Source organism: Cucurbita pepo, chromosome LG02 (genome assembly GCF_002806865.2).
Source record: "Cucurbita pepo subsp. pepo cultivar mu-cu-16 chromosome LG02, ASM280686v2, whole genome shotgun sequence".
NCBI classification, from domain to species: domain Eukaryota; kingdom Viridiplantae; phylum Streptophyta; class Magnoliopsida; order Cucurbitales; family Cucurbitaceae; genus Cucurbita; species Cucurbita pepo.
Window position 1 is genome coordinate 12585766 of NC_036639.1, and position 27881 is coordinate 12613646.

At 33.0% G+C, this 27881-nt stretch overlaps 4 protein-coding genes across 5 annotated transcripts; 1 reads left to right on the forward strand and 3 right to left on the reverse strand.

The window, feature by feature from the left end:
- Positions 1-192: 192 nt before the first annotated feature.
- Positions 193-670, reverse strand: LOC111789303. The gene is made up of 2 exons (XM_023670025.1): positions 446-670; positions 193-403 (listed from the first exon to the last, which is right to left on the reverse strand). Exons 1-2 carry the CDS (start codon positions 634-636, stop codon positions 238-240), a joined length of 357 nt encoding a protein of 118 aa, XP_023525793.1. The 5' UTR covers positions 637-670; the 3' UTR covers positions 193-237.
- Positions 671-6977: 6307 nt separating this feature from the next.
- On the reverse strand, positions 6978-7568 carry LOC111788491 (uncharacterized protein At1g66480-like). Its single transcript, XM_023668828.1, has one exon. The coding sequence runs from the start codon at positions 7566-7568 to the stop codon at positions 6978-6980; it is 591 nt and encodes a 196-aa protein (XP_023524596.1).
- A 4041-nt stretch (positions 7569-11609) lies between these two features.
- Positions 11610-19204, forward strand: LOC111789435 (pyridoxal kinase-like). 2 transcript variants are annotated; one of them, XM_023670209.1, is made up of 13 exons: positions 11610-11670; positions 11765-11969; positions 12279-12372; positions 12522-12626; positions 12896-12979; positions 13451-13524; positions 13780-13844; positions 14162-14225; positions 14913-14978; positions 16805-16861; positions 17426-17470; positions 17561-17614; positions 18888-19204. In XM_023670209.1, exons 2-13 carry the CDS (start codon positions 11892-11894, stop codon positions 19026-19028), a joined length of 927 nt encoding a protein of 308 aa, XP_023525977.1. In that variant the 5' UTR covers positions 11610-11670; positions 11765-11891; the 3' UTR covers positions 19029-19204. The 2 variants fall into 2 exon arrangements, with proteins under 2 accessions (XP_023525977.1, XP_023525976.1); XM_023670208.1 differs by lacking the exon at positions 11610-11670 and having other exon boundaries at positions 11727-11969.
- A 306-nt stretch (positions 19205-19510) lies between these two features.
- Positions 19511-27289, reverse strand: LOC111787620 (2-isopropylmalate synthase 2, chloroplastic-like). The gene is made up of 12 exons (XM_023667637.1): positions 26241-27289; positions 25505-25718; positions 25136-25216; positions 24683-24775; positions 24113-24199; positions 22644-22744; positions 22134-22167; positions 21982-22056; positions 21710-21793; positions 21474-21608; positions 20830-20975; positions 19511-19758 (listed from the first exon to the last, which is right to left on the reverse strand). Exons 1-12 carry the CDS (start codon positions 26951-26953, stop codon positions 19632-19634), a joined length of 1890 nt encoding a protein of 629 aa, XP_023523405.1. The 5' UTR covers positions 26954-27289; the 3' UTR covers positions 19511-19631.
- Positions 27290-27881: the final 592 nt, after the last annotated feature.

Consider the following 27881-nt stretch of genomic DNA (forward strand, 5'->3'; position numbering starts at 1 on the left):
TTTTTTTTTTTTTTTTTTTTTTTGTATATTGGAATAATCATTAATTATTATAGTCAGCCAAAAAATGAAAATAAAGTGATTGTACTCTTTATATTTCTTGTATTAATAGGATCTGACCATTTTGCCCTTTTTAAAATGTTTTTCGAAAATTAATTAAAATAACATCACAAAACAAATATATATATATATATATACCAAACTTAATACATTAAGTTACTCTATATTTCTATTCATCCTTTACCACTTACCAAACACCATGAGATCCAAAGCTCCACAGGCAAGGCCCACCACCACCAGCGCCGCCATGGCTGGCGGCTTCCCGACCGCGCCGGAGAAGTAATACCAACGGTTCTTTTCATCATTCTGGTATAGGTCACTGGGAACGCCCATCGTGTAAACAAACCTCGGAGGCGGTGGTGGAGACGACAATGTCGTATAAGTAAACCTCGGAGGCGGCAACGGTGGTGGTGGTAGCGGTGGCGATGGCTGCAATTGCCTAACAGATGGGTTGGAACAAGGGGTGGTTGAGCCACAATTTATCTCCGCGTCGGGATCGAGCGGACTGGCCGATATCGGCGGAGAGGTTTGTATGAAGGAAAGGAGAAGAGAGAGAAAAATGGCGGCGGAAGGCGCCATTTTTAGGTGTATAAAGCTCTCTGAAACCAATGAGGATTGTGTTTGCAGAGAGAGGAGATTTAATGAAGAATGTAGTTGGGCTGTACTTGCAAATAGTGGGAACGGGAAGGACAATTTTGTCTTTTTGCACCTTTTTATTTTATTTATTTATTCTCTGAATTTTAAAAAAATACGAGAAAAATTAGGACACATTGAATTTGTGATAATTTATTATTAAATATTTTAAAAAATATATTAGAAAAATATAATGAGAATTATTGAAAGGGTTTGGATAGTGAATTGCATGTGGGTGTTGTAAATGTGGTGGGCTCATCCCCACCTAATTATTTTCCCCTTCAAATTTCTTTATTTATGAAAAATTATCTCATGTCCGTCTGAGAGGAAAGCGAAACATTTTTTATAAAAGTGCAAAAACTTCTCTCTAGTAGACGTGTTTTAAAAATTTAAAGAGGATAATATCGGCTGTTATAATAACATTTTTATTTCATTTTATTTTTATTATTTAATCCATTTAAAAAAAGTTTCTAATTTAAAATAAATCCTTTTAAAATAATGGGCCTAAGGCATGGCCCAATATACGCTCAAAATGGGCCTAAGGTATGGCCCAATATATTTTTGGTTGGTTTAAGACGAGCCCAATTCATAGACACCCACAAATTATTGATCAATGTATGCTTGAACGGTAGGATCGGTAGCCACGTCGTTTGCTTTTCACTAATTAATTGGTTAGTTTAATATAATACCAATATTTAATTATAATGAAATTCCCAAGTAGACTCATCCTGTTCCCATGTTCTTAAATTCTATGGGNTTTTTTTTTTTTTTTTTTTTTTTTTTTTTTTTTTTTTTTTTTTTTTTTTTTTTTTTTTTTAAATTAATTCATTTTCTTTTTTATGTTTACTATTTTAATTTATTGCTCATTTATAACAATCTATATTATTGTTACAACTGGCTACTATAATAATAGATTTGAGGAAAAAAAATTATGGTTGGAGTTTTTAGTTTATATAATATATTTTTTTGCTAAATTAATAAAAATATCTTTTTTATTATTATTATTTTGTCTAACAAAATACTTTGAATTTTTTAAAAAGTTTTAAGCCCTTAAACTTTTAAAAAAAAAATTTTGAATTGGAATAATTAATATTTTATTTTAAAAATACTCTCAAAATTTAAAAAATTTGGTTAAAAATGGATGGTAATAATTTTTTTGATAACTTTTTTAATAGAAGTAAAATTTGTTAATGTCTATAAAATACAGAAACTGTAAATATATTTTCGAATTTTTTTAAAAAAAATTAAAAGGGTATTAAAGGAAATTTTTTAAAAGTGATATTTTTCTTAAATATTATTAAAAATTTAAAGATATTTTTTAAATAGATACTAACGACTTCCATTTAAAACTAATTATCATGATATTTTTGAAATTCTTTTAAAGTTTAAAGATATTATTAAAAAAAAATTAAAGTTTAAAATGGATGAATTTATTAATTTAACCTATAATTTTTTTTTTCCAAACTAAGTATTTTAATTTATTGTTCATTTATAACCATTATTATTACAACTTGCTACTCTAATAATAGAATATAAAATAAAATAAAAACATACAGACATACTCAAATTTGGTGTTACCCATAATCATTTAATTTCTGTAGACCCACATGTTATTATTAGTTCAAAACTCGAAAAAGGATTATGAAAACACTATAAACAACTCGAGACCAAAATAATTAAAACGTTATTAGAAAATCCCTTAAAAATAGTTATAGAATATATGATCACACGACTTCATAACATATAAAAAATGTTTGATACGTATTACACCATTAATGACATATCAACCATACGCGATCCACAAATTTAAAAAATTGAAGTTTATTAAATATTTTAAATAAATATTTGATATTGCAATTAAAGTAAAAAAAAAAGAAAAATATAGATATATATATATATATAACGACATTTTTTCTTTTAATTTTTTAATTAAAAAAATTATTCATTAACAGTTCAACTGATTAAGATATACATAAAATTTTAAATAGTAAACTGCAAAAAAGGTCAGTTTACTTTAAAAAATTTAAATGTTTCCGTTATTCTTTAAATTTTAAATTATTAATTTAAGCTGTTATTATCGTTAATATTGTTAATTATGTGTTTTTTAGTTTATCTATTTATTTTCTAAAAAATAAAATGTCCAAAAAATCACAAATCTATATATTTTAAAATTCATTAAAGTAAAAAATATCGATATATATATAAAAGAAAATATATATTTTTAATGTGAAAAGTCTGAAGTGGCATGAAACTTTACAAACAGCCAAATTGACTGACCCAAGTCAAATAGTCAAAGTCAACTTTTAACTGGTAAACTATGGTGACAGCCTACTTTACATCACCTCCATTTACCATTCGCCACGTACTCCACTGCCTTCAATTCCACTCAATTCATCCTATCATTCTAGTTTTGTTTTTATTACACTATAATCATTATTTTTTATAATGCAAAAAGTTATAAAAACTTATTAAAGTCATAATTTTAATTTTATCAAATATTAAAATTAAAATATTTTTTCAAGATGTTTTATTTACGACTTTGAATTATGAATATATATAATCTTTATTAACTATATTAATAATCAAATGATGATATAATAAGTTAATCAATCAATCAAATGCTAATTAATTTTGATATAAGTTTAAGGTCGAGAACATAATGGCAAACAAATAAGCTATAATGTGCAATAAACGCTATGTTTTAAGGAACGTGTGTCATATTTAATTGTAACCGTCAATATTACATTATTGTTTTATGTAGTTTTTGCAATTAATTTGGTTAACTTATACACATCTCAAATATAGTAATAATGTAACGCATGTGACAAAAATAAATTGCATGATTGGACAAAATTATAAAGTCTAGGCTTGCCATAGATACACCTCTTCTTCAAATAATGTTTCAAATTGCTTTCATAAACTAATTCACCTCATATTTAATAATTTTTTTTAAATAGCTGGTAAATGGTAGGAAATTAATAAAATTTAAATTTAAATAGAAGGGTAAATTTGTAATTTCACCATAATGTCTATAAAATCGAGAATAAAATTTGAAGATAATATATATTGCTCGAAGTGTTGTAGTTGTCAAATTGTTATCGGGCCCATTTTTGGCTGATCAGTGGCGTAAGTATTAGTTCGATCGTTTATTCAATCCTCTGAAAAAAATTTGGTGTGATTTATCCCATTCTCACGTGCATAATGTGGATGTGGATGTCGATGAATATGTATAAAATATTTTTAAATTAATAAATAGAAATTTTACTTTCTAATTACTAATATGATTTAAATTTTTTATTTTCTTCGTCATGATATAATTAAAATATACTTAAATTAAATTAAAGTCAAAATAAATAAATAAAAAAGTGGATGAAATGCGGCTTGGGCCGACCGAATCGGTGGGATAAGTTCAGAGGAGCATAAAAAGCCCTGCCCTCAATTCGCTTCACTCAACAAACCCTCATTTTCCTCTGTTTTTGCCGTCCGCCATGGCCAAGCCGTTCCCAAGCTTTTCGAATCACTCTTATCATCTTCCATTTTCCTCAGCATCGCTCATCGCTTCAATCGCAGTGCTCTCTATCTTCGCGCTCGTGATTTTTCTCTGCACTTCCTCGAGAAAATCGAAGAAACCGAACCTATTGCAGCCGAGGAACTTTGTGGCGAAGGTTAACAGTAACATCAGTTCTCGAGCGATTTCCATCGCGAAGATGATTTCGTGGCGGAAAGTCGAGGCGGCGGATGAAGATGAAGGAGGAGGAGGAGGAGGAGGAGGAGGAGGAGGTTTTGATTTGAGTGGAGATGATTATGATGATGAGGTTTGGAGGAAGACGATTATCAGAGGCGAACGGTGTCGTCCGCTTGAATTTTCAGGCAAAATTGATTATGATTCTGATGGTAATTTGTTGTGTGATTCGAAGAGGGAGTTTAAATCCGTTGGATAAAAGGATTTCGCGGTTTAATTAACTTTATCGTGATTGTGAATTTACTGTATCTTCTTCTTCTTCTTCTTATTCTCTCGCACTGATTTTTGTTCGTTTCCATTGATGAAAGCTTAAGTTTCTTCATTTTCTGCAATGATTTTTGTTATTTCGATCAACTGGCTTTTTTTTTTTTTTTTTTTTTTTTTTTTTTTTTTTTTTTTNTTTTTTTTTTTTTTTTTTTTTTTTTTTTTTTTTTTTCTAGTCTTGGAAAATTACATGGTTTCTGAACTTTTGATCGGTCTTTGATTTTTTTTTTTTTTTTAAATATATATTAGAAAAAAAATCCATTCCATATAAAATAAAATAAAATTAGGTTTATAAATTTATTTAAAAAAATTATAATAAAGTGATTATAAAAAAAGTTTGGAGAAGTATTAGCAAATTTGAAGAGAAGTTTTTAACCAAATAAATTTAAATTGAGTTTAGAAATTAAATTATAAAAAAATATTAAATTTATGTTGCTTTTTTTTAATAAATTTTAATATTAATATTATATAAGATTGGTCATATTAAATAATTTCTACTTATAACGTCGAAGAAATCCTTTGAATTTAGATACATGGTTCGAATTTGAGACATTTATTTATTAAAAAAAAACGTTCAAATATTTTTTTCTCTCGAGCCATTATTTCGTCGTTTTTTTAACTTTTTAATTGGATAAATTGTCAAGGCATGAAATAAATGGAGTAACAGGGATAATGTGGACATTTGATTAAGGCCTAAGATGTGTATAAATGAGTGCAGGTAAGAAGTTGGAAAAATTATGGGTTAAAATAATTAATTTTTGAAACTCCTAACTATTTAATTATAATATTTAAATTTGATTAATTGAATTTACATCCGACCTCACCGGAATTATTTCTATCTTTTTGAAGAGAAGTTCGATTTTAAATCTCGAGAGAAGTACGTCGTGCTCAACATTTCAGGGTCTAATAAGTACATTGAACTGTTCATGGGACAAAGGGTCCTCACACCCGAACACAACGACTCAGTTATTAGAAATACACTGTACTAATGAACTATAGCCCGTCCAAATTAATAATTACAAGCTTCTCAAATAATTATCAGCCGTAAACTGAGACCAAATCAATCGTATTCTATTCATATCGATCAATTCCTAGAACGAGAATACACGAACTCATTCTATACATTAGAGAGAGAGAGAGCCAAAATGAAAGGTCAATGCATTGCCATTGTGCAGAACCATCCTCTTCATTGTTTCACGAAGCTCACTCTTTTCTGCAAATATTTAGGGTTTAAGAAACAATTATTAATTTATATTTCAAAAGGATTAATTATTTTATTTTTTAAAAATAAATTTACAAATGCTATTTATATATATATATATATATATATATATATATATATATATATATCAAGTGGAACTTAAGCTCTCCATACTATATTGTCTTAAAAAAATAATATATATTATTGCCTCGTCAACATTTTCCCTATTCATTTCCCGAAATAATAATAATAATAATAATAATAATAAATATTTTAAATTATAAAAGATGTGTCCCCAACTAAGCACTATAGATTTTTGTGTTCTTTATTTACTTTTGACTTTTTTTTTTCAATTATATTTATTATTTACTAAAACCCTTTTATTAAGTTTTTTTTTATTTTTTTTAATCAAAGTCAACAAATATATATTTATTTTGTAAGTCAAATATAAACTCATACCCACCCCCACTCTTTTTTTTATTTATTTAAATTATTTTTTATTTACTTTAATCTTTTATTATATAAATATATACGCATGCTTTATAAATTATTTTTAAATTAATGTAATCTAAAAAAAATAAATTAACTATTGTCTTGAAATTTAATTAAGATATAAAAAGTACTTTAAAATACCAATATATATATATATATATATACAACTCAAACTTTTTTTTTTCTTTTCCTTGATAAAGCGTATTATTATTTTTTTTAATAGAAAAAATTTATTTGGAAGAGTAGAGAATACGCCGAAAGAATATGAATTTTTAGGGGTGTTTAAATGATTGGAGAATATGATCAATCTAGATTACCTATCATAAAGGTTTCGGGTTCAATTTTGGAGTTGAAATATTACAGTTGGTTCGGGTCATCAACCTAACTATCTCAAAATATTTTCCGGTTGACCAACCCAGATTACCTAACATGTACGGTGGTTAAGTAAAATATTTTTAAATGATTAAAAAAAAAGAAAACCCAAAAATCGAGGATTAATTTGTGAACTCAGAGTTGTTGTCATCAACCTAACTAGAGTTAGTTTAAAAGATTTCTTAAACCCAACCCAATTTGTTTGTATATGCAAATTCAAAAAGCTATTAGAATTTTATCATCGAGAACGGCTAGAAAACGCACCTCACGCGCTTGACCACTACACATGCCACCCGTTTTCCACAAGTCGACAATCCTCTCCACTGCCTCTACCTTGCTCTTACTTTCCTTCATCAGCCTCTCAAATTCTTCCCTCGGCACTCGAAGCTTGATCTGCACGGGTCCAGTAGGGCGAGAGGCAGTCGACATCCCATCGGGATCCAACCGAAAGGATTGGAGGTCGGAGAGCGATCGACGAGAGAGCATAAGACACTCGAGGCGGTCGGAGGCAGACGAGCAAAGGTCGGAGCGCACACGCGACAAGGGGCGATGGCTACCGGGGAGAGGGGGCAGGTGGAGGAGGAAGTAGAGGGTCTTAGGTTTGAGCTGGTGATGAGGGTCCAAAGGCTTGGCTCGGAGGCCGAGTTGGGTGATGGATTGGGAGTCATAGAGGAGGTGATTTGGATGGTGGGTGGTGACTTGGGAGGCTGTGGTTGGTGTTCTTATCTTGAAGGTTTCGCCATTGATTTTCATCACTTTTGCTGTTCTCTTGCTTCTTCTTGATCCTCTTCCCATAGCATTTCCCATCTTTGAAAGCTGCTATGTTTGGAGTATTAACTCAATGGATATATTTATAATGGTGTGGTGGTAGCAATGGAATAGTTTAATTAGTCTCTCTCTCTCTCTCTCTCATTTGACCTAAAAAGTGGGTTTATTGATGGTAATGATATCGTTTTGAGTTCTATAATATACCTGAGAGTCGAGGATTGTGAGATCCCATGTCGATTGAAGAGGGGAACGAAATATTTCTTATAAAAGTGTGGAAACCTCTCCCTCACATACGCGTTTTAACAACTGTGAGACTGACGGTATAACGGGTCAAAATGGACAATATCTGCTAGCGATGAGCTTGGTCTCTTACGAATGGTATCAGAGGCAAACACCGGGCGATGTGTCAACGAGAACATTGGGCCCCTAAGGGGGTGGATTGTGAGATCCCACATCGGTTGAAGGGGAAGAAGCGTTCTTTATAAGGGTGTTGAAATCTCCTCCTAATCGACACGTTTTAAAAGTCGTTGTTATATATTAGGGGTAAAATTGGAAATTTTGAAAAAGTTTGAATTTTGTAATTAAAACACCACCCAAAATAATTAAAAGAAAATTGATATATTTAGTAAAAAATGTATTTTAAAATGTAATTTAATCCTTATCAAGGGTCGTCCGACCCTCAATATATATTTTTTCTCCACCCTCTAAGAGGGAGGCAATGGCTATACCAATAAATAAATAAATAAATAAATAAATAAATAAATAAATAAATAAAGGTTGAAATGATCAAATTATAGGAATTTTGTCATAACGTGGGGGGTTTTATTTATTTATTTTTATAGATTTATTTATAGTTTTGGAATAAAAATAATAATGATTTTTGTCAACAATAAGTGGAAATTCAAACCTAAATTTAAAATTATGAGATAAAATGTTGGAAAATAGAGACATATTATTATCATTATATTAATTATTATTATTGGATATGGATGGAGAGAGATATTGAGGGGTACAAGTTTATGTTTAAAATATTTTATATTAAATGTGGGAGATAATTTTCAATTATACATTAGTTATATATATATATATATATACACACACACACGTGAATAAATTAGCACTAGGTTTTGAATAAAATTTTTTATAATATTTAATATTGTTTTAAAGTTGAAACCCTTGCACGTGCATAATTATTTTTTTAGAGAAAATAATTATTAGACTCTTAAATTTAAAAAAAAATCATTTATCGTATCTTTAACATAAATTAAATTAAATTATAGAAATTATTAATCAACTTTATATTTTATTTTTAAAAATATTTCTAAACTTGTACGGAAGTTGGAAAAATATTTTGTTTAAAAAATATTATTAATTTTTAAAAATTACATTCATATTTTAAACTTTAAAAATAATGTTTAAGAAACTAATATATGGATTTAGGGTTTTTAAACTTTATAAATGATCACTCTCTTCCTGTCTTCTCTCCTCTATTTTAATTTCTCAATTTCTCATTTTTTTTTACTTGCTTTTTCATTTTTCAATATCTAAAGCTTCTCTTATTTATTCTTAAACATCAACTTAAAATGAAAAAATCTCTCATTTTTATACATTTTTAATATAAAATAAGTAATTTCATCGCTCAAATAGTTAAATACACACACACACACATATACATATATATATATATATATGTATATATATATATGTATGTATGTATAATAGAGGAATCAACAAAGTCTTAGTAGGGTCCTCCAAATGGAGAAGATGAAGATGATCCTAGCAATACATGGGTGAAATACCTGCAAATTCATGGTATCATTTAACTTCATCTTGTTTATGTGATTTTGGGGATTGGAAGTTAGAAGCCTTAGATCAATCGTAACTATGACTCTTATAAATGTAGCTCAAAAGACAACTTCACAATCTATCTATAACACGCTCAAGATTAAGATTGTATCACATCATCGAACATTATTTCATAGTAGCACAAAGTAACAACAATTATAGTAGAGTTCAAATCTTTCTAAGTTTTCGATGAATCGCTCTCGACCCGGGTAAGGATTTACACAATATAGATAGAATCGAAGAGGATACTAGATAGTCTCAGTTTCTATTATACTCTTAACACAGATCATAAGCTAAACGTAACAAAATCCCTCCAGCAAAGAACAATTCACAAATCCTACTTCATGAAACTCAGCAAAGAACAATTCACAGTTAATGGAAGTTTATGTAATGTTACCTTCACAAGAATTCAGAAGGTGAATTGGCATCTGGCTTCCCATTGTCATCCAATTCCCCAGGATGTTGCAAGTTCTGCAGAACTTGAGATGGCAAAGCCCCCAATCCGTCATTTGCAGAGCCAAAATACTGGCAGAGAAGCCTTGCAATTACCCCCAAAATCTGCATTTGATTCTGAAATGCGTCGGCTTGCATTTGCATCATCTGTTTCTCATGTTCGATTTGCATTTCTACCATCCGTTCTCTCCATTCCATCTCTTCTTCTTCCATTTTCTCTTCCATTCTCAGCCTCTTTCTTCTTTCTTCCTCAAATTCCCTTTCCATTCTCATACTGTTCTCAAATTCTCTTTGCCGCCATTGAAGCTCTCTCTCTTCAAGCTCTAGCTCTCTGTTGTCCAATTGTTCTTCCTTTTCGTTCATCAGTTTCTCCTTCTTCAGCTCTGTGTTATTCATCTTTTCTTCTCTTTCACCTTCGTTTTTCTCCCTTCTGAATGCTCTCTCTCTTCTCTGTTCTTCCCTCTTCGCTGCCATGTCTCTCAATTCCAAAACTCGCATCGCTACCATTCCCAATCGCCTGTTCAATCCAGAATCCTTCTTCGATTTTCTCATCTCCGAAATCGCGATTTCGCCAAATCCGCTGCGTTTCCCCTCGTTTCCAACTGCTTCCACCGCCTCACGACCACCGCCATCGTCTTTCGCGCCGTCGTGTTCCCTCGCTTTCAGATCTTCATCCTCTTCCTCCTCCTCTTCCTCTTCTTCCTCCTCCAAATAATCAGAATCCACTCCAATTCCGAATTCCGAATCCTCGCTACCATCGAAACCAACAGCAGCGGCATTACCAAACACCAGCCTCTTCCCCTTCAAATCGAGAGGGAAATCTCCGAAAACCTCCTTGTATTTCATGAAATTCTGCCAGTGATTCTCACCGTCCTTCCAATTGAAATCGTCATCGGAAACCCTAATCTTCTGCTTGACGCCTAGGTATTGATGGCGCATGTTCTGGACCTTGATTGAGACGTCCCGCCATGACCAGCGAAAGGGGAAGCTGAGAGGATCGTGAAGATGGTGAACGGAATTGACATGGTCAGCGATGGGCTTGAACTTCTTCTCACGAGTCTTGAGCTTGGCTAGGGTTCCACAGTTGAGAAGCTCCGAGTATTTGGAAAGAAGCGTTTCTTCTTCTTGCTCCGACCATTTCTTCCGCTTCATTCGGGCGGCTTGTCTGGAAAGTCCACACCCATTCCCAAANTTTTTTTTTTTTTTTTTTTTTTTTTTTTTTTTTTTTTTTTTTAAATAAAAAAATAAAAATAAAAATAATTAACATCAAGTCTAATATTCTTTAGAATTAAAAAAAAAAACATAATATATATATATATATATATATATATATATATATTTATTTATTTATTTATCTAAAATGCTAATAAATTTCTATGAATAATAGTTTAAAAATTAATTGATGTTAAAAATAATATTTCAAAAAATTATATCTCCAAATAATTTAAATTCTAAAAATTCGAGACTTAGAATAAAGTAGTACGTTTATTAAGGTTACGATTTTTAAACATCATAATTTTTTTATATATAAAACAAAATCGAGCTGTGATTTTTTACAAAAATTTAAAATTGAGATGTTCAATAATTACGAGATTATAGAATTAAATTAAGATAATTATATGAATTATAAATTTGAAGAGTTATTTTTAGTTAATATATATATATATATATATATATATTTTGGTCAAAACTATAAAACTTTAATAAATTTTAAAAATTTGAAAATTGAGAATAAATTTATAAGTTTTTTAAATTAAAAAATTCAGACAAATGGTATCTTAATATAGATGGTGTTCCCACACGTAATTTCACGGCATTTCGACGACCAGAGCATCGGGCAGTGGTATTTTCGTAATTTTAATCATCGGTTCTTTCTCCTATAAATTTCCAGCCACCGTAATTGATTTACGTTCCCCAATTTTCCTCTATTGTTGCAGTTGAGCATTAACTTGCAGTTTCAGTTTCTCTCAACTCGCATTTTCCTGCAGCTATCTCTTGTTTGACGCATTTTGTTTCGTGTAATTGAATCAATAATCGAGTTCTCCGGACCTTCCGGAACAGCAAATGACGCCGCCAATTCTCTCGTTAGCTCTGCCGTCGGCGACTGGTCGAGTTCTCAGTATTCAATCCCACACTGTTCAGGTTTGTTCAATTGTTTTCGACGGTTGCGGATTGTTTTTGGTTGAAATCGATATTAATAATTCCGAAGGATCCCTTAACTATTCATAAATTTGAAAGTCAGCTTGTTTTGGTTGCCTCTATTAGGTTTCTGCAGAAGTTTCTTTCAGTTTTTTTGGTGAGTTTGTATCGCTGGAGTTGATGTTTTTGTTAGGAGTGTTGTGTTTTGGAGAGAGTTGACTTCGATTGTTTATTTGTACTAGTTCTTGGTTGTCTTTATTTCCATTCCATTAGTTTGAGTTAAATGAATTGTTCGCTTGTGTTCTGCCGTAGGGATATGTCGGGAACAAATCAGCTGTTTTCCCTCTCCAACTATTGGGCTATGATGTAGATCCAATAAATTCCGTGCAGTTCTCAAACCACACAGGCAAGCTGATTCTATTTCTTCATTCAAATGGTCTCAGAACTCTGAGGCCTAATATACGGTGCGATGCTTTTTGTCATTATGCATAAGTCCTGGTTTGATTTCGTAGTGTTAGTGAAAGTGGATTATGGTTCGTTTTGAAAATAAAACAGGATATCCGACTTTCAAGGGCCAAGTTTTGAATGGAGGACAATTATGGGACTTAATTGAAGGCCTCGAAGAAAATGAGTTGTTGTACTATACTCATTTGTTAACAGGTACTCTAGTTTTTCATTAAATGACTTGGTGTTCAGTATAATTTGGTAACTTTACGATATAAATCTTTACCAATGAATTCCATGTCGCTTCATGATAGCAAGGCAGAAAAGCAGAAAAGCAGAAATATGTCTCATAGACATTGAGAATTATGCTAAACTATTGCCATCTTTAAGTATAAAGATCCTGCAAATGCATACAGTAGAATTTATTATTCTTATTTTTCAGCCAGTGTGAGTTTTGTTATAATATTTACTTATGGATTGTGCAGGTTATATTGGTTCCGTTTCTTTCCTCAACACAGTGTTAAAAGTTGTTGAAAAGCTTCGCTCAGTGAACCCTCAGTTAACATATGGTCAGTTAGATTCAAATTCCTTATGCTTTATTATCTTTTCTCCTTATCCATATATATGTTTTGGTAAATGTATGAATTCTTGGTATCCTAGAAGTAGTAAGCTACAAGGAAAATATTTTTATCAAAATCAAAAGAGAGAGAAAAGGAGAAGAAGAAGAAGCTCTGAGGATTATAATTTTCTAATGCATTTTTTTGCTCACAAGGGACAATCTTGGTCATTGATTGATGATTCATTATTCAAATCCCAGAATTTCTCATGTCCCATTGCCTTTATAGCATGTAAGAGAATGCTACCGACAAAATTGTGAAGATTAGATGGAACTTTTGTGTAGATTTTTACTTTTTAAAATGGATGGAATTTATTTACATGTTTTAACAAGAAACCAAATTTTTGTAGTTATATGTTGAAAGGATTAATTTGTGAGCCACCTATTGAACCATGTTCTCATTATATTTAGTGTCCTTTTCCAGTATGTGATCCTGTGATGGGTGATGAAGGGAAGCTTTATGTTCCGCAAGAACTGGTATCTGTGTACCGTGAGAAGGTGAGAAATCCAGCTCATTCTGTGTCCTGCTTATGCTTGATACCTCAATCATTTAATCTTATCTTTAGTTAATTTTTTTAGTGCAATCGGCTATTGAACTTTTCAATGTTTCAGTGCTTTAATATCTGACCATTAAAATGAAATTCCTATCCTGCGTTTCAAAGTTAAACAGTCATTTAACCATCTGCTATTTATATTCCCTTTTTCCACGTTCTTGACTATAAAACTTTTTTGATGAGTCCAATTCATGGCTAGGTTGTTCCAGTGGCTTCAATGTTGACTCCTAATCAATTTGAAGCTGAACAATTGACTGGGTTAAGGTAATTTAAATTACAGTGCAAACTGGTATGGTTGGCAGTGGAGAATGGGGTGCGGTATCTATTTCATTGAGCAAAATTTGATTAGACACTCTTTCTTGAAAATTCTTCGAACTTGGCCCCTTCTTCCATCCATCAATCTTAATATTTTGGATTTTCCTATTTAATTCTATATAGCAATTAGTATCTTTTCTTTGAAACCCTGGAATAAATTCAAATGAACCTCAACAGTTATGACAAAGACTTGGCAGTATTCAGTGCTTGAGCATCCTTTTTCCTTGCTTCAGATAGCGTTATTTGAGAAGCCTTGCTTTTTGCAGGATCCAATCTGAGGGAGATGGTAGAGAAGCTTGTAACATTCTTCATGCTGCAGGACCTACAAAGGTAAGAATTATAAATGTGTCTATTGGCCTGTTAAAAAGTGGATGTTCTTAGGTAGTTCTTATTCGAGTGCATGCTCTAGTAGTCAACTACCATGAATGAGAGACACTGGAGGTAAATGAACCCTTGTAGGAGTGATTCTCTTGAATCTCGATCTTACGTTCTTTACTTATCAAGAGAAATGTTAGATGGCAGTTGACACATTTATGCTTGTCTAAATTAGATAATTGATGCATCATAACCATAGTTTGGCAATGTGATTTGGACTATAATAAAATAGCTGTGATCTTAAATAAGACCAATAACTTAATAAAATATAATTACCGAGTGAGTTAAGGATTTATTTTGTAAGCACTTCAAACATCTTTTGTTTTTCAGGCTTTTCTCGACACAGTTGATACAAAATTTCGGATAATAGGTGCTTATCGTTTTAAGAATTCCAACTTTTACAGCTGCAGTATTTTCTTCTTTAGGCGATTAGAACTTGTCCTAGCATAACACACCTAGCTGTCAAAACTTTGTTATACTTATACCTTGAAATTTATAATTCTATCCCCTTTAATAAACATAAATACGGTTCATTCTGTGGCTGTCAACCTTTTGTAAATGTCGGACATCATTCTAAATGTTGTTTTCCCGTGCTATCTATATCTCTGTAATCTGATGTGTTAGTCACGTTAAACATCTCAGGTTGTGATAACAAGCATAAGTATGAACGGTGAACTTCTTCTCATTGGCAGCCATCAGAAGAATGAGGTGGAAAATTTTCATTTTATATTGAACTGAATTCTTGCAGTTTGAGATCTGTTGTTTTTTGGGTGCATGTTTTTAGTCTTACAAAGCTATAAGAAAATTGCATGAGCCCGAGAAAACTAATTAACCATAAACCTTTTTTTTTTCCTGATGAAACCCAAATGACTGCCTGGTTAGATTGCCAGATGTATCATCATCACTGTCTGAAATAGCGTAATAAACTGATGTTCCAAGCATATGTTACTTTCCTGTGTCACTTGTGTTTGCTTCTTGAAACAATAGTTGACAACTTCCCTCATTTATGAACAATTTTTTTTTTAATTATTTTTTATTTTGAGGTGGGAGGGAGAGAGAGGGAGGGATGGCGTAGGGAGTTGATGCCACTGGTTCACGTTACAAATTCTTCACAACTAAGAAAGAGAGTTGTCAAGACTTTCAAAGGAAGATGAGCAAGGACTAATGACATTGGAAAGGACAATACTTTATTTCCATTTATTGACGTGTGGATGGTTCCAGCAACTCATGTCAACACCCTAAACCGAATGTCCATCAATGAACTCAAAAAGAGGATCTTCTGTTCTTTGGCTAGGAAAAAAAATCATATCACTAGATGATTCAAGCCACTCAAAATGCACCGGCATAGTAGGTTTGTCTTCCTTCTTCAAGCTTCTTTCATGCTACCCTGAGGGGAAGGTTCAACCTCATTCTCTGCGTACTTCACCTGCTACACTCTTCCTCCAAATGGGAGTCTTAAATGTCAAACCTCCATTTGTGAGATCCGACATCGGTTGGAGAGGGGAACGACAATTCTTTATAAGGGTGCAGAAACCTCTCTTTAGCAGACGCGTTTTAAAATCTTGAGGGAAAGCCTGGAAGGGAAAGCCCGAATAGGACAATATCTGCTTGTGGTGGACTTGGACTGTTACAAATGATATTAGAGTTAGACACCGAGCGGTGTGCTAGCGAAGAGGCTAAACATCGAAGGGGGGTGGACACCAGGCGGTGTGCCAGTGAAGACGCTGGGCCCTGAAGGGGGGTGGATTTGGGATCCCACATCGATTGGAGAGGGGAATGAGTGCCAGCGAGGACGTTGGGTCCCGAAGGGGGTGGATTGTGAGATCCCACATCGGTTGGAGAGGGGAACAATGCATTCTCTATCAAGGTGTGGAAATCTCTCCTTAGCAGATGCGTTTTAAAACCTTGAGAGCAAGCCTGGAAGGGATAGACAAAAGAGGACAATATATGCTAACGGTGGGTATGGGCTGTTACAAAAACCTCCGATAGTCTTAAACACTGCATCAACCCATCCCATTCTTCTAGGCTTTTATTCATGTTTTGCTCAAAGATCTATTGAGGACTGGACGATTGTTATTCAGAGATGTCTCTTTCAGTGGTTATTGACTTAAAATAAAAAAAAGACCCACAAATGTTTGACCCTAAGAAAACTTGGCATCGTGGAAGCTCTCACTGAAGTGAAGCAAAAGTTTACAGTCCTTGTCCTAGTCGAGATTCCCTTCCCTTCCACTTCATCCCACCTTATTTGTTTCTTACACCCTTGTTGCCCCTTCCTTCTATGCATATCGGTTGATTAGAAGGTTGCCAGCATGCATGGTCCTTTACTTGGGAAGCGGTAGTTAATTTCGGTAATGAAAGATTTAACCCTTTTTTTTTTTTTTTTTTTCTGGTTACATGAATAAAGAAACATAACATATGTTTTACTTAGGGTTTGAGCAGCTAACGTTTGGAAATTTTATTGTATTTTATATTTTATTATGGTTTGCATTGCATACACTTGGTCTAATTGCAATATCCTAACCTTGATGTCATAGGGCCAATCTCCTGAACAATTTAAGATCACAATTCCCAAGATTCCTGCATATTTCACGGTATGAAAATCCCTCATCTAATTTCACTTGCAATGTTTATCTCCTTGAGCTGAGGTTGATGTCAAAAAGAAATTATTGTTCTATTTAAACAATGCATGGAGACCTCGTGCGTCTATAGATAAGAAACTTATAGAAAACTACCATAACTAGTGGTCTCAATCAAGCAAGTCATTTATCAGAATGTGTAGGAAAATGACTTCTCTTCTGGTACGATTTAGTGTTTATTGTTCATAGCATCTATGCAAGTTCTTGAAAAGAATATGCTAATTTATAGGCAGAATCTTTACACGTTGGTAGAAGATTTCTTTCTTCTCCTCTCTCTCTGTCTCTCTCTCTCTCAACCCATGAAAAGTAATGGCAATAAAGTAGGAAGTGTTAATTCCAGAAATTCCTTTTCCATCTCTAACTGAATTCCGATATAAGATCCTTCTTGAATATCATATATTTCTATTCGCTTTTCTCCTGATTCGTATCGATCTCAAACCATTGGTTCGTTTCTCATTGCATTGGTCCCATCCAGATCCTTTTCTATAGATTAACATGTCTTTGCAAATGCACTTGTAGGGAACTGGTGATCTTACGACTGCACTTCTTCTTGGTTGGAGCAATGTAAAGCCCCTAACTTAAATTTGATTGAAAATAGATAACCTCTTGTTTACAGTATCGTTCTCTTCAAATAATAGTTCGTTATGTTACCAGAAATATCCTGAACACCTTGATTTGGCGGCAGAGCTTGCAGTCTCAAGTTTGCAGGTTTTTCTTCTTTCCCTGTTTGTTTTGTTTCTAAAATTATTTGTTTTTCTGACTTATGCTCTACAAATAGAAATGTTGGTCATTATTCATGTGCGTTGCATATTATTATTTTGTGTCCTCATTGGAGACGAAACATCCCATCAACCACAAAAACAACCCCAACAACTACCCTCTCCTAAGGAACTTTTGGGACTGATGGATTTTCTATTTTTTATTTTGTGTCCTCATTGGAGACGAAACATCCCATCAACCACAAAAACAACCCCAACAACTACCCTCTCCTAAGGAACTTTTGGGACTGATGGATTTTCTATTTTTTATTTTGTGTCCTCATTGGAGACGAAACATCCCATCAACCACAAAAACAACCCCAACAACTACCCTCTCCTAAGGAACTTTTGGGACTGATGGATTTTCTATTTTTTATTTTGTGTCCTCATTGGAGACGAAACATCCCATCAACCACAAAAACAACCCCAACAACTACCCTCTCCTAAGGAACTTTTGGGACTGATGGATTTTCTATTTTTAAAAATTAAGCTCATGAGCACTACTTCCATTTATGTATTATTTAACTTTTAGAATTAAAATAGTAGTTTTCAAATTTTCATTTTTGTGTTTTAAATTTGATTAAGAATTCACATATCAGAAAATTTATAAAGGCCATTAGAGATGTAGTCAGTTGATCAATCAATAATTCTAGTCACTCGGGTGGTTCGCTCTCGAAGCTCTGTAGGTAGCATTTTGATTTATGACAAGTAGTTTCTTTTGAAAGTTTTAATTTTTTTTCTTTTTTTTATGTGTCTTCTATTACTATCATGATAGAATTTCAAGCACATTATACAAATCTACTAAAAAGCACGAAAATGATATAGACACAATGACACATCATTCTCTCACAATCTAGATATGAAGGAGATTAATGAGATGGCTCTCAAAACTTACTCTATGCTTGATCTTGTCCATTCGTTGTTCTTAATAAATATTTCTACATAAGCAAATTGTTAGACTCATTCATTTTGTACCAGCCACGGTTTTTTATATATATATATAAAACATACACCTTTTGTGTCAACAAGTATCTTATGTTAGAGTGTCTAATTATCTAGTACATGTTGGACTTCGTTGTGGTATCTGGGTCTTGTCTTACATTTTTTGAGCCAACAAGTGTCTCGTGTTAAGAGTGTCTAACTATGTAGTCATATTGGATATAATTTTACTAAATCTTATCTCATATTAATTGAAGTTATCTGTGATTGTAAATGATTTGCAGGCAGTTCTGCATAGAACAATGAATGATTACAAAAGTGCAGGACATGATCCTGAATCCAGCAGTTTGGAGATTCGATTGATTCAAAGCCAAGATGACATTCGAAATCCAAAAATTAAATTTAAAGCTCAAAGGTACGATTGAGTTGGCGTTCTTCTCGAACAACATTTTAGGTACATTGCAAGACATCTCTAAACCTTCTTTTTTATTCAGTTTCATAACCCCCGAAAAATATTATTAGTAATAATACTAATAATGATACTGCATGAAGGGATTAAGGTTGAAATTAGTTTACGCCACCTTCCCTGCATTTATTAATATAATCATATATTTTGTTTTAAGAGGAAAATTAACAAATTTATAAACTAATTAAAAATCAATTTTAAATTTTAGAAACCAACTACAAATCAAATTCTACAATCTTTTTAGATAATAAAAAAATAAGAATTTATTATTTATTTTATGATAAACATTTGTACTTACGAAATAATTAAAAATTAAACCAAATATTATTTAATATAATAAATGTTGAAACTTTAAATGAGTGTTAATTAACTTCGAAATTTTATCTCAGTCAACATGTTGTACCTGTTGACTTTGTTTCCCTTTTTTGTTCGACTTTAACTACACAATCCAACTAAATACTGATAATTAAAGCAAAATTAACCCAAAATTCTAAAAGCTTTCAAGCATGTTCAGAATGTAAGATTGGCACCATCGTCCTCCCTCTTCTCAAATAAACAATTTTTATGCAGACTGTGTTATTTTTTCAGTCACCTTAACATCAACTCCGAAGAAACCAAGCATCTTGTTTAATGCACCAATGTAGGCCTTGAGACTTGCCACGACGATGTCCATCCCCGCTCCGATACCACTGCAATGGAACGATAAAAACATATCACTAAATATCGAGTCATCGATGTACTGTAGCCAGAGAAGAATATAAAACAGTGATAGAATTCACGTTGAAGTTCATATGGGTTGATATCGGTTGGTCCTCTTAATTTTAACCAGCGAGTAAACGAGTCAACTTGTGCACATTTTGTCTATTTTGTCTAATTATACAGAAGAACTCATAGGAATTTAAACCCAAAGTAGATAGCCACCGTAGTTTGAACCCTTCCCTTGATATAGGTGGATACATATTGCCTCTATTCGATGTTCTATAATTGGTAGGCATCTAATTAGGTTTGCCCATACCTGAACCATAGTTGGCCAGTTCCGTCATTTTCACCTCTCTATATGTATGTGCTTCTTATCCTTATATGTCTTTATACGTTACGTCATTCTTTATAGAGTGAGAAATGAAGCCAAGTCAGTCCTTTGCAGCCTAGTAAGTAGTGATGTGGTTGTTCTTATCGAAATTTAGAGCTCAAAGTTGTGAACTTCGTCTGTTAGGTTAGGGGGAGAGAAAGGCTGGAAACAGGGAGACGACCAACTAAGCTTACAAGTACAATTAGTTGCAAGACAAAACGTTTAAATTCTCCATATAGGTTACTACCCTAGTTTGAATTCATTCCTTCTAAATCCCTTTATTTTTCACGATACCAATGGCCATCCTAGTCTTCTCAAGTTGAACATAAGGATGCCTAGATCCAATAACATAGAGCCGAAAGTACTTGAATATGATTGTATTTAAAAATTGTTAAAATATATAGTTTAGTCACTAATGTTGGAGTGTTCTTTCAGTTTAGTCCTTTGTGTTTTAAATTTTTATTAATTATACCATTTTGTGTTCTTCCAGGAATGCTATATAGTCATTGGCAAAAATCTGAAAAGGAACGATCACCTAAGAAAATTTGGAATTTTTTCCAACTTAAATAGGAATGTGGAGACAAACTTAGAAAATTTGTACCAACAGACAACGAGATGGGCAAAATTGAAGAAATTTAGAAGATAATAGCTTAGTTTAATTACTTTAAACGATAGGGAAGAAAACGCATACCTAAACGTTCGTTGAACTTCTTCTCCAGTCGATGCATTAGTAGATAAGTAACTGTTGTCCCCTCTTATTACAACACGAGTAGTGGCAATTGCATCGATCCCTTCGGTGACAGAATTCATTGAATAATCGAGCAGTGTTACTGGTTCCTGCATTCAGAAAAATGGAAACTCTGTAATGTCGCATTCACTCAAGGACACGAATCAAAGCATGCAAGGATTTGAAAGCCTAGTTGTCGATCATGACATTTGTGCTATATTCACCAAATGTCACGGCATCACAACGAATCCAACAAGCCTGCATTTTAAACTCTTTAGAGGAAAATAATTTCTTTGATTGTTTTTTGACTGAGCCATCTCCCATGCATTTCAACAGTTCTCAAGAAACAACCATACAACTCCACAACATTTGGTTGCCAAGATAATTTGTAGGATATTAAATCCTAGATAGGTAGCCTCCATGGTTTGAATTCAATCCCTAACCCTTATTGATGACTAAGTCGACCCAAGGTGGTTTACTTTAGTGTAAAAGCCAATTATCTGGAAAATCCTAATTTTACCTTGCTAGGAAATCATCCTGAAGATGTATTCTAGATGTAAATTAAAACTGCAGAAAGTTTAACAGCGGTTTCTCTTATTATCACAAACCTTAATAATTAGATCAACAGCCTTGTAAGCTGAATCTACAGGGCCCGTTCCAACCGCACAAGCAACGTGCTCTTTCCCATTGGCATCAAGGAGTTTAACAGTAGCAGTGGAAAGACCGAGAGTTCCACAAGTGATCTGCATTTGAGGTGCTATTGTCAAATGATGCTATATGTGTATCTAAAAATAGGCCCAAACGACTTTCCGAATCTGACGATCTATAACAACATTTAGATAACCTGCAAATCTAGCAGCTTCCATAGAACAGTTGGTTGTAAAACCTCATCAGATACCAATGCTCGAAGATCCATATCTGTAACTCTCTGGGATGTTGAAGATAAATTATGGCAAAAAGTTTAGAACAGGTTAAATGAAAAACTTCCTTGATGAGTAGTTATTTATGTTCTTGAAACAGGCTGAATTATCCCAATTGGTATTTGCTACTCTACTATGTGTAGGAAGCAGGATAGGGAATAGCTCAGCAAAAGAGAGGGACAAAATTTTGAGTTACCTTCTTTTGTTCAGCTACTGCTTTGAAACGCCAGAATACGTTGTCAAGATTCTCATTGTCAAGCTCATAACCAAGCTGAAAAGACAAATAACATTAGCCTATTATAAAATGGAAATATTACCTAAACATTGAGCTTGGAGATCTAAATTTACCTCTAGAAGTCGACTTTTAAGGGCATGGCGTCCACTGTAAATGTAGTCATAATGAACATGTTATTGGGATAGTATACTTTGAACAAGACACAGAAAGTGAGATAAACATATAAAGTCAATCCTGTTAATATTGTAAAAAAATGATTTTGGGCAGCACTACAACAGAACCACAACAGATGTTTGTCATTTCTTCTGTCCCTGAAAAACTATTTAGTTCCTTCGTACTGTTGCATTGTTGAACTCAGCTATAAGATGATTTAGATCTAAAGAGAACAATTTTTCGATGTCTATTCTAAATATTTTAGAACTTAATCTGGCCTTCAACGGAAAATGGGAATGGGTTCATCAAGTCATTGTAATCACTAGGAGGATTTAATATTGTATGAGTTACCTCGAAAATCAAATATTGTAGAGTCACTTAAAGAGATGGGGAAGAGAAGGCAAGGAGAGGGGGAAATTTTGTCGAGAGAAAGGCAATATTGTCATTTTCCATAAAGCAACATGGTGTACCTGAGTTTTCCTAGAACAATACCAGCATCATTGGATCGTTCGTAGCCAATGTCTTCAGGGGATATGATTTCGTAAGTACCTTTGTGCTTAAGCATCCCATCCTGCACCACAAAAGCAATGTTCAAGATACAATTGGATCCTCAACACCTCGTAGGAAACACTCATCTTCCATTACCATCCTTCCTAACTTTGTTTTCTGAATTTCATTATCCAAAAATTAATTCGCAAGAAAAGGGGAACTGAAGTTAAAAATGATTAATTGTTTGCCATAAATGTGTTGAAAACAATGAATACTGGTGCTAGTAGGGGTGTACATGGTCCGGTCCGGGTTGAGTTGGGTTGAAAGATTTTTTTTTTACCGAACCCAAAAGGTCGGGTTAGTTGGGTTGGGTTGTCCGGTTGTTAACTTTTTTTAATTTTTTAAAAAAGTTTTATTTATTTACAATTCATAATTATTCGATATAATTTAAGATAAAAAATATTAAAAAGTTTACCAACAAACACAAATCAATCTATAATTATTAAAAAGATATAATTTAAGATAAAAAATATTAAAAAGTTTACCAACAAACACAAATCAATCTATAATTATTAAAAAAAAAAAAATATCGTCACAGTAATAAGGAAAAATGGTAACATTGTTCAATTTACTCGCAGTAGAGAAAATAGAAGAAAAAAAAAATATAAGGATAGATTATAAAATTAAAAAATAATAAAAATAAAAATGATTAGTTAAGTTATAATAATGTGTTTAAAAATAGTATGAAATATTGAAGTATTTTTATATATTTAGAAGAGAATTTTAAATTATATAAAATAAATAAAATAAAATAATATAAAAGAAACAAAAAAAAAAAAAAATTAAAAAACAACAAAGATGATTAGTTAAATAATGTGTCTAAAAGAAGTACTCCACGAAAAATGAAAAATGTCCACGAAAAATGTTACCCTAGAGTACTACTCATCTTGGAGTTGTGTAAAAATAGTATGAAATATTGAATATTTTTATATATTTGGAGGAGAATTTTAAAATATATAAAAGAAATTAAATAACATAACATAAAAGAAACAAAAAAAAAAAATAGTAATAAAAAAAATAAAAGAAAAAAAATAAAGAAAACAAACAAAATAATAAAAAGATGAATTTGGCTTGAGTGAACTAGAGTATTTTAATAAATTCGGATGGCTACTCTGATAGACCTCTACATATGCGAGAATTGTCAATGTAATTTATAAGTTTTGTTTGGTTTCGGGTCGACCCGAGTTTTTTATCCTATGAACCCGAAACCAAATCGAGTCACTCCGAGTTCAGAAAAATCAACCCAAACCCCTAGGTGCTAGAATTTTGTAATAGTCGACTATAAGCATATAGGGTAGCCTTCAAATCACGATAGGTTTTGAAAGATAAATATGACGTGTCATAAATAGTTAGCTGCGCATAGCAAAAATCAAAATTGAACATGACAAACCTGGTGGATGCCACTTTCATGAGCAAAAGCATTAGCTCCCACAATTGCCTTGTGTGGTTGTACATTCAAACCAGTGTACTCTTCTACCTAAGGAATGAGTTAGTCAATAAGTAGCCTTTATTGATAACAAATAGAGATATTTAATAGAAAAAAATAAAAGAGAACTGGGGGAAAGAGAGAGCTACCAAATCTCTCCAAATCTGTCCTTAATCCAAATTCCCAAATATACTTCGCCTCAAAGGAGGAAAAAGTCCAACCAGCAGATTTTAAAAGGAAACAGTAGTCATAAGAGAAATAAAATAAATAGAAGTTAGGACATTCATACCTAATTAGTAACATTAAACATCTCTCAAAGTACCAGTCCTACCCCTAAAAAATGAAATAAATGCTCCTATCTCTATCCTCAAAAAATTGCCTCGACTCTTTCCAAATCTTTTAAAGAGGAACCAGAAGCGAAACATTACTGTCTAGCATCCAAGTTGAACCTAGGCCACAAACAACTTGCAATAGAAAATCTCCCACTGTAAGGAATTTTTTTCAAGAAGCATTTTTTGTAAGAAAAGTAATTACCATCTTGCTAGTCAAAAAGATATGTCTTGAGTTAATTCCAGTACGAAGACCTCCAAGCACATGCTCTCCACGACATTGTAAGGCCATTACCACCTGAAGATTTAAAAATATGGTATAAAAAATGAAAATTGTGTACATTCATACATGCCATTTAAGAAGTCTACCCACGAAATATGAATGTTTTGATGTCTGCACAAACGGATGTTCTTAGAACAATACAACAGAAACATGCATACAGTCGCATGTAAAATGAAATATATAAACACTCTTAAGTTCTCAGAATTTAAAATTTAACCTCTTTTGTAAATAAAAAACATAGTATGAAATAAGTACGACATATTGATTACTAATTAAGCTAGGTTGCATTGCAAGTCATCGTCACTCTTCACAAAATAAAAATATGAATAATAATAATATGAAATAAACACAGAAAAAAATAAATAATTGACTTGCCTCCTCTAGCGAAGCATTTCCAGCTCTCTCACCAATGCCATTAATTGTGACCTCAAGTTGCCTTGCACCTGCACATGCCCCCTGCAAAGAGATGAGAAGAATCATAATTTGGGTACTGATTACGAAGTTAATTCTCTATATCATGCTTAGAGTTAATGGTATGTTATTCATAATCCTTGTAACTTTCCAATTATCTTCGGATACTTACCAAAATTACAGACCTATATTCAATAAATAAAGACATGTTTAGGAGTGATTTTGGAATTTCATCCCCTGTTTAGTGTTTTTGGGCATGAAAAGGGTGATTTTGGCCACATTCCCAAACACGTCATAAATAGGATTAAAAGGGAGGAAAATGCCATTACTTACTGCTACTGTGTTGGCAGTTGCGAGTCCAAGATCATTCTGGCAGTGAGTTGAGATGATAACATTGTCAATGCCAGGAGTATTAGCTTTTATATCGGCAATCAAGTTGCCAAATTCAACTGGCATTGTGTAACCCACAGTATCTGGTATGTTGAGAGTAGTTGCACCAGCCTTTATCACTTCGCCCAGAATTTGATAAAGGAACTCTCTGTCAGATCTGATAGAACACCACAACATAAAAAAGAAAACTATTTTATCAACTTATAAGAACTGCAATTTTATTTTAAGCAACGATGGCTAAGGATGTCGAAATCCCCCATAGAGAAGGGTCCCTATGAAGGATCTTCTCTCGTCAAGACAAGGATGGGGATAGACACATCAGTCACTGATTACACATTGAACAGTAAGAAGGTCTACTAGCATATGATTCTGCTAATCAAAAATTGCAAACCATTAGCTACGCAAATCCAAATTACATAAATCAAGCATCAGGAAAACAAACAAAATACAAAGATTTACATATTTTACATCCTGTTCTTTTACGGGATACAATAAAAAATTACATAAATTCCCACTTCACAACTTCAAGCTTCATAAATCTGAACTTATTAACAACTTAATCCAAACATCCATTATGATGGAGAGGTTTTGAAATCATCAAGCAAAGTCAACTTACTCTCAGGATCAATCATTGAAACAAAAATTAGAAAATGCATGTAAATTGAGATCAAGATCGAACCTCCCAGCATCCTCGGGGCTAAACTCAACATCATCACAACCCAAACTTCGTGCAAACCGCACCATATTTCGAGCAATATCAATCACTTGCTCCCTCGTCTTTCTCAGCTTATGCTCCATATGAATTTCGCTTGTTGCTATAAACGTATGTATCCGCGGTCTCTTAGCGTACTTCACAGCCTCCCATGCAGTTCGAATATCATTCTCATTACACCTCGAAAGACCACAAATAACAGGCACATACCCGTCCGAATCGACAGCATTGCCAACCTCTGCGGCAATCATCTTGACGGCCTCAAAGTCTTCCTTCGAAGCAGCAGGAAATCCAGCCTCAATTATGTCAACACCAAGCTTGACGAGCTGACGAGCAATATCAAGCTTCTCTTTAGCAGTGAGGGAGGCACCTGGAGACTGCTCGCCATCGCGGAGAGTGGTATCAAATAGCCGAACATAGGAAGAGTCAGGGATGCGATTAGGAATATACGGCGGACGTCTAATGGATGAATTCGATTTGGAATTCGAAACTACGCTTTCAGTGTGACTGCAGTAAATGCGAGACACATTGTCCGCCACCGTTCTAAAGGACAACGACCGTGAAGAATTCTTAAGAGCCTGAAAATTCCGATTGTAAATCCGATGACAGGAAGGAAACTGAGAATTCGAATGCCGAACAAGAAAGTGATTCGGACTCGACAAAGTTACCGGCACGGCCATGATAAACACAACAACCGCAAATCAAACAAAACAGAAATACTCTAACAAATCAAACAAGCTTCTCCTTCTATTTATCGCGCAATTGAGGAAGCAACTGATCGGCAATGAATGAAGAACAGAGAATACTTACAGCCGAACTCCAGCGAACAGCCGTGGGAGCTTTTCAAGCGGAAATGTGGACAAATTTCACACCGCTAAGATAGTAAGCTTCGCATGCATGGAGGATCAAAGTCAGAGAGAATCAATGTCGGATTGACGAGCTCTGGAAGGTCGAACGCATGCAAGGAAGGATTTTCTAAAGCTCCACGTTTAGGTCATGAATACCAATGGGACCGCAATTTGTCTTGAAACCGACTGATTTCTCGGTTTAAGCGCTTTTATAGTATTAACATATGGGCGCTTTTTTTTATTTTATTTATTTATTTATTTATTTTGAATGTAATCTACGGCTCGTCTCGTCCCAAGCTGACGTGTCAATTAGGTTCCTAACGCTTACGTGTCAATCAAAAGATGAGGTGGATTTTCTTTTTTTTTTCTCCTTTTTTTTTTCTTTTTTTTTTTTTTTTGTTTTGAACGGACAAAGATGAAGTGAATGTAAGCGTTAAAAACAGAGATTCTACAATTGTTTTTGTTTTCTTCTGGGAAATGCTTTTAAAATAATATTCCACTACCATATTAAATATTATTAATTATAATGTATAATTTGAATATATTACTAAATTCGGTCAACCTTCCAATTCAATCCTTACCTGCTATTTTTTAAAATTATTATAAAAATTAAAAATATTTTAAATTTGTAACGGATACGAGTGATGAGTTGTTACCCTTTTAAATTTGTGAGATTTTAATCATTAATATATAGTGTGCAGATAACTATGTATTTTTCTAAATAATTAAAAAACAAAAACTCGACATCAAAACCCTAAAT